Here is a 7,338-nt window from a genome sequence, read left to right as displayed (position 1 = left end):
TTAATCAACATTTAATCCAAAATTAATTTTGCAATTAATAATGTTTAGTCATCACAAATATTAATTTAGAGTTTTCCAAACTCATCAAACATGTTTGGATTATTTCTATTGATGTTACATGTTTATTGTACTTGTTGAATTTTTAAGATAAAAATTTGGTTTTTTTTTTTATGAATTTCAAAGTTATCGGGTATCCAATTACCCGAACCGAACCAATCCGTTCTTAATCGGTTTGGTTTGGTTCGGATACATGTATAAAAAAATGCAAATCCGAACCAAACCGAACCAATTATATTTTGATCGATTCAATTCTAATTTTACCATAAACCCGAACCAAATCGATCCGTGCTCACCCGTAGAACCTGTTACTGGCTCTGCTAGTCTGCTGGTACGAAACGACATCGTTTTACTTGACCAGGATTCAACAGGCAGCCAATGAGAGTATGCGAGATGTGCGGGTGTACAGAAATAACTATGTAGGTGCCGTATCTGATCAAAATACAAAATACCGAAGCAAGAAGGAAGAAGCCAATCACAAAAAAGAGAACCTCATCTTCAAAATGATGACGATGATGTTGTTGTTCTTTTTCCATAGGTAGGTAGTACTTTTCTTCTATCAGAGAGCAAAACTTGAAACTGCACTAACGACGATGTTTCTTGAGACCACCGTGGCCGCCTGCTTCCCCGCCATCCTCCGTACTTTCTAAACCACCCTCTTACTGTTTGTTGAAATTCCTCAAGGAGATTTTTATATACTTTTCTTCTCTTGTTTTCAATGTTAAGAAGAAAAACAGCATTTGTGTGGTTTGCCGTTTGCTACAAACAGAAACAATAATGGTTCACTGAAAATGTTGGTTGAATAATAGAAGACTAATGGTGCATTGCTGTTGCAGATAAGAGGGTTGTCCATATTGCAGCTTCATGCAAGCTCCACCCTTACAACTCCAACTGTGCTCATCATATGCTCTGGTATATTAATCATACATTCTGACTTGTGAATTGTGAATTATCATTCTTCTCACTTTGTTATTGAAATGAGAGATTGAGAGTGTCAATGTTTGTTGGAAGAGAATGAATACAACATTTTGTTTTTTTTTGTTTTTTGTTATTATGCTATTCTCTCTCTTTCATACATTCATCCAATGGCAATAGTGAGGAACATTAGGGTTCATAACTCATAATACTATGCTCCAATGCCTAATTCAATGCAAATCCATGGGTCTTATGTAGCATATTTATTGGTTTCTTTTGTTTAACATAGCAGAGGCATAGGGCCCTATGACAAACAAGTGGTATGGAATTAAATGCATGATTTGGGAAATAAAATCTTGCACAGATTTTCAAATGGATTAGATGGTGCCCTATGGTATTTTTTAGGGTCTATTGTAAAGCTGCCATCAAACGGCTTGATCCATTTTAGGAGAGTTGACCATGGAAATGGTATCAAAGCCTACCCTAAATGTGACACTAGTTAGGATTTCCATTCTTGCCACAGCCAATAGAGCTGAATGAAAGAGAGACCTGTGAGATTTGAGAATTAAATTCTAGATTTGTACACTTGTTAAAAGCAGCATAATTTCAAAACCCTCTTTTTTCTCCCTAACCTGAAATACGTTTCTAGAATGTGTATTTTTAATATGTAATCATTCATTGAAATTTCTTGATAGAGCTTAGCTTGCCTAAATGACAGTAGTAGATGCTAAATTAGGAAATATATAATAGACGAAAATAAATGCACAGGGAAAAATGTCAGAAGTGCAGTGGCATTCACTTCACAAGAAGGAACAAACTTGTGCCTGTAAAGAATAGTATTCGTGCATCAACGGAGTATCTAGGCTCAGCTCCAGATCCTATAAAGAAAAACGTGAAGTCATCATACCATCCATTTGAGGAATTTGCACAGCCAGAGAATAGTGGAGATGCTAGGCCTACATCAGCAGAAACAAGTAGAACAATTATAGAGGTATTAATTTCATAAAAAGAAAACTATTAATTAGTATTCATGTTGCCGATCAATGAAGTAACCCCTTTCGACATAAGAAGAAAGAAAAATACAAAATAAGATTTTTTTTATATAAAGGGAATTTAGTGATATAGACAAATGGTACATCAATCAAAATACCAATGTAAAATTCACGAAGTTTCTTTAATAAATTCATTGAAGTTAGATGACTAACTTCATTATCTTCTCATTCAATCAGCAGATATTCCATCTAATTAATATTCATCTTTGAAAAAAGTCAATCATCTGTACTCACTTGGAACAAACCTTAATAAATTATGTACCTTAGGTCTTTTATCTTAATGTAGTATAATATAATCAATCCTAAGCTCAACTCATGTACTTAAATGCTGAAATTGTGGCAAGACCTTTATCAAGCAGCTACTCAGTAGTTTTTCATTCGCATCCTGTTAACCACCAATGCATCGATGAATGTGGTATATCTTTTTCAGGTCAACAGCAAAGCAACACTTGTGTTCTCGGTTCTGATCAATGGTGAAGACCATGAAAATGTTGTTTGGCCAGATGTGCCATATTTGACTGATGAACGTGGAAGTGAGTGAAAATATTTATCAAATGAATAAATTTTCTTGTGTGTACGAAGTTTCATCCACCAAATTAAGTTACATGTGCATTGCAGATATATACTTTCAAATGAAAACTGGTGAAGATATTTTGCAATCCCTTACTTCAGAAGAAAACTATGTGGTATGGCCATATCTATAACATTCTATAATCATATATTGTCCTACCATTTCTTTTTTGCATATACTCATGCCGGTTGGCCTTCTTCATAATAGTTAGTGTTATGTATGTGCACTCTTCATATCTTGTCATGTCACCTAATAGGAAGTGGGAACATTCAGATGTGCTATTGGATATTTGGCTTGAGCAATCATTTCATGTTCTCACTATTTTGTTTGTACTGTTGTCAATGTACTCTAGAGGCACAGAGCACCAAGCCTTGTCTATAATATGCTTTTTTGGGACAGTTCAGCTTTCTATTTCGTAATTTATCCAGAATGTCTACACTCTTCTTGCCATTAGACATCAATAGTTCTCATGTCTTTTGTAGATTTGGAAACTGGATTCATAGTTTATCTTCAATCATCTCTCTTTCTAATCTCATGATTCCAGTTGTTCTATGCAAAGCTTGCATCTCTTCTATGTAATGACTTCAATCATCTTTTCTTTCTAATCTCATGTTTCCAGTGGTGGTTTGCAAATCTTGCATCTCGTCCAATGTAATAACAGTCAGTTTTGGCTTGTCTGTCTGTACACTGTATTGTAGCAAGTCATTGTTGGTGTGGATACCATGGAAATGATATCTGAGATGGACTTATCAAATCCTTCAGAAATTAACTTTGGGATTGAAGAAATAGGTGATGAAGATGTTGATGACTATGATGAAGAGGATGAAGATGAGGATGAGGATGAAGACGAAGATGAAGACGATGATGATTATGATGCGGTATAATTCATTTGTTTCTTTTCAATATAATTCTGAGGACTGTATTCATTTCTGAGCTGTAAACTTTACAGATGGAAACATTATGCATTATATTCTATTATCATGTTTACAGGGATGGGTATCTGTTCATTCAGATGATGATGAACAGGATGATTCTGATGAGGAGACACTTGCAGACTGGGCAAAACTGGAAACTATGCGTTTTTCACATCCAATGCATTTTGCCAAAACGTTGGCTGAGGTAAATATTAATGTTAGGATATGTTAATGGAGTTTATTGATGATATTTGTTTAAGATGACAAAGTGAAACAAGTGTGATGTGGCTTCTAGGCAATTATATGCAGAATCTTTTGAATTGCAAATATACCTAGGGTTGTTGGCACTAATCAAATCATTTATGTTTTGGGATTAGATTGCTTCAGATGATCCAATTGATTGGATGGAGCAACCTCCAGCTTGCCTAGCTATCCAAGGACTTATAAGACCCGCCTTTATTGAAGAACATTCTATGATACAGAAGCATCTATCTGCCACTCAGACCAGTAATACTGACATGAGCGAACGGATCAAAAGTAAAGGAGAAAACGTTGATGTGGTCAGTGACCATGTGCACAATTTAGAAACACCTAAACATGATGCAGCACAGATGGAGAAGAATGACAATGAAGATATTCCAATTAACGAGACTGCATTTTACAAACTGGAGATGACTAAGATCCAACTATTTACAGCACACGGGGTTCCAGTAAGTTTTAACACTTTCAACATGTGTACTAGTTTTTTACTTAGAAATGTTTGTTTAAGCACTAACGGAAGATTTGCTCATAATTGTGGCAGACTGTTCTTGAAGTAGAAGATTACATGAAAGCTCAACCTGATGCCATAGCACATGCAGCTTCCAAAATCATATCGTGTCTGCAAGCTTGCGGAGAAAAGACTGAACAAGCCCTCAAATCTCTGTGTTGGAGATGCAAGGCTATTCAAGTGGAGGTATTACATGAACTGTTGGAAAAATTACCTAGAGTTATTTCTATGCATAGATAACTGGTTGTTATACATTTTAGAGAAAATAGTTGGGTGAGGCATGATATTTGCAGTTATCTCATTACACTAAACCGAAAAATTGAGTTGATATAATCCAAAACACTATTAAAACTACTAAATATATATTGTTAATGTGGTTTAAGTGAAATTCTCCATTAGTAGAATCTTCTGTTCCAGCACAACATATGTAATAGGTATAGTATGTATAGTGTTAATAGGTTATTTCTATTGATTAATCACATTCGCTTGCAACTTATAACAGGAGGCACAACTTATCTGTGTAGACTCACTTGGGTTTGACGTAAGGGTTTGTTCAGGCACGCAAGTTCAAACGTTGAGATTTGCATTTAAGAAAAGGGTACATCAATTTTTATTTTTATCTTTTTTTTTTCCGAAACAAATTTCAATTTCTTTAATATGTCGTTATAAATGGATATTAATCATGCTTCATGCCAACCACTGTACATCTAAACATCAATAACGCTAAGCAAGAAAATCATCTAAAGATTGCTTGATCCAGTGCACCCTTGGTTAAGTAATTTGGAAACTGTTATGGTTTAAGTGATTAGTTAGCTTTATTGCACGCTATTAAATTGATTAAAATGAAGGCTACATATCTGTATTCCCCTTCATAGTTATTAAATTTTTTGTGCAGGCTACTTCAGAGTACAGTGCTGAGAGACAACTCAATGATATACTATTTCCAGGAAGTCACCAGAAGCCACAAAAATTGACTCAGACACATCAAAATGAATGCTAAAACTAAAACCTTCAAAATGTCGCATTCCTTTTAATTTTGTATCACTAGTGTAGTAGTGTTGTATGCCATTCGCCAATGATAGTTCATAGAGGTAAAAGAAAAAGGAAAAGTAGGCATGTATCATGTATGTGCCCACCCTGTTGCATTAAATTATAATTGAAAGTAATTGCTTTCCTGTGCTGATTCTTTTCTGATATCAATTTTTTCATTTTTTGCTCACACTTATTTGTAATTAGTCTATATTGCCCACAAATACAGGTTTAAAAGAAGCATTAGACATGATGAGGTGATGATAATAACTTTATTAAATCATAACTTTAGATTAACTTGTTCTGTTGCAATCCTCATTTTGTCTAACTATTGAACCATCTGAGACTCATGATACAATTTTCTTATTATCTAGAAAACATTCATAATCTAATCATATGAATTGACTACATGTATTGCATTATGATGTCTATGTATAATCATGCCAAGACTTAGAGTTCATAAATCAAAAAGTACTAAAAAACAGACTAGATTTTGAAACTTGAACTTATTGAGATGTGAAACTATTATCAGTCGGCCACGGAATAAAAGTTTAGTAAGCACATAGATCTCTTGTACATATTGAATTATTTGGCTTTAACTACACTCAATATTATACCTAGCTCCTGATATAAGTCTCATACACAAATTGTGCTGCAAGCATATCTACAACAGCAGAACCAACAGACTTAAACACAGTAATCTGCTCCAAACTGGTTCTCCCAATTTTGTCTCCTCTAATAAGTTGCAACAAATCCCCTCCAATCTCATCTTTTCCAATCACTCCTCTCTCAAAAGCACCTACAAGCTCCCCTGCTTCTACCAAAGCAGCTTCATTATCCACAAACACAGTCCCCCTCCTAATTGCCTCATCATCACATTCCATCATTGAAGGCTTGAATGAACCCACCAAATCCAAATGAGCACCAAGCTTCAACTTTTCACCCTTCACAAGGGGTGCCTCGGAATTAGTGGCACAACTCACAATATCGCCAAATCCAACAACCTCGTCCAAATCCTCACAACCCTCAATTCTCAACCCTTCTTCAAATTCCCCACTTTCTCTCAATTTCTGTGCCAAAGTTCTTGCCTTTTCAACTGTCCTATTCCAAATCAAGACTCTCCTCAAACTGGGCCTGGCTGAAAGATGAGCCCTGATCAAATGGGGTGCCATGGCGCCAGCACCAACCATGACAAGAACCTCACTGTCATCTCTAGCCAAATACTTGGAAGCCAAGCCAGAGACACAAGAGGTTCTGTAAAGGGTGAGTTCAGTAGAGTCCATGGAAGCTAGGGTTTGGCCATTGGTGGAACTGAAGAGGACATAGCTTCCCTGAACACCAGGCAAGTTGAGTGCAGAGTTTTGAGGGAAGTGTGTAACAAGCTTGACACCAATGTAAGGGAGATAAGAAGGAGAAGAGGACCAAGATGGCATCAAGAGGAGAGAGGAAGAAGGGGAAACTGAATAGTGGTGGCGGATTGGAGTTTGGAGAAAGGTTGAAGCTTTGGGGATATTTGATTGGAAGTGATCTATGAGAGTTTTGTGGGTGAGGATGGAGCATAAGGTCTCAGTGGATATGAAGAATGGAGAAGGAGAAGAAGAAGAAGAAGACATGGTTTTGAGGTTAGGAGCAGGCACAGGTGTTATTGACTTGTTCTTCAATACAAAAGAATTTGGCTAACCAATGCTACTTAACAAAAACAATAACAGTATTCCTACCTAAACATTCATATAAAAATATATTTATTATTAATTAATTATATATTTAAATTATTTTTTAATTAACAAAATAAAGATAATTCATGTGAGTAGTTAAAATCCTCAAATGAATAACGACTGAGATTTGCCAATCTATTCTATTATATAAAAATTGGATGTCTGCACTTAATGATGAAACTGACGTGGCATGCTGTTTCCCGATTTAATTGTTTTAACTCATTCAATATAATTTATTGTACTGACTTAATTATATCAACTAATTGATTTAATTAGATATTTAAATATTAATATAATTTATTATAATTTATATTAC

The 7,338-nt window shown here is 35.3% G+C and overlaps 2 protein-coding genes across 2 annotated transcripts; one reads left to right on the top strand and one right to left on the bottom strand.

Annotated features, from left to right (window-relative positions):
* The first annotated feature begins 502 nt into the window (after window positions 1-502).
* On the top strand, window positions 503-5,497 carry LOC112775950 (uncharacterized protein At3g49140). Its single transcript, XM_025819871.3, has 11 exons — window positions 503-696; window positions 894-969; window positions 1,741-1,963; window positions 2,455-2,557; window positions 2,643-2,710; window positions 3,294-3,473; window positions 3,586-3,714; window positions 3,887-4,219; window positions 4,312-4,464; window positions 4,781-4,876; window positions 5,174-5,497. Exons 1-11 carry the CDS (start codon window positions 651-653, stop codon window positions 5,276-5,278), a joined length of 1,512 nt encoding a protein of 503 aa, XP_025675656.1. The 5' UTR covers window positions 503-650; the 3' UTR covers window positions 5,279-5,497.
* Window positions 5,498-5,798: 301 nt separating this feature from the next.
* LOC112775951 (protein SAR DEFICIENT 4) lies at window positions 5,799-7,010 on the bottom strand. The gene has a single exon (XM_025819873.3). It carries the CDS (start codon window positions 6,918-6,920, stop codon window positions 5,925-5,927), a length of 996 nt encoding a protein of 331 aa, XP_025675658.1. The 5' UTR covers window positions 6,921-7,010; the 3' UTR covers window positions 5,799-5,924.
* Between the last annotated feature and the right edge of the window lie 328 nt (window positions 7,011-7,338).

The sequence above is a fragment of the Arachis hypogaea genome, chromosome 19 (assembly GCF_003086295.3).
Source record: "Arachis hypogaea cultivar Tifrunner chromosome 19, arahy.Tifrunner.gnm2.J5K5, whole genome shotgun sequence".
In the NCBI taxonomy this organism is placed as follows: domain Eukaryota; kingdom Viridiplantae; phylum Streptophyta; class Magnoliopsida; order Fabales; family Fabaceae; genus Arachis; species Arachis hypogaea.
This window is presented reverse-complemented; position numbering and strand designations above follow the sequence as displayed.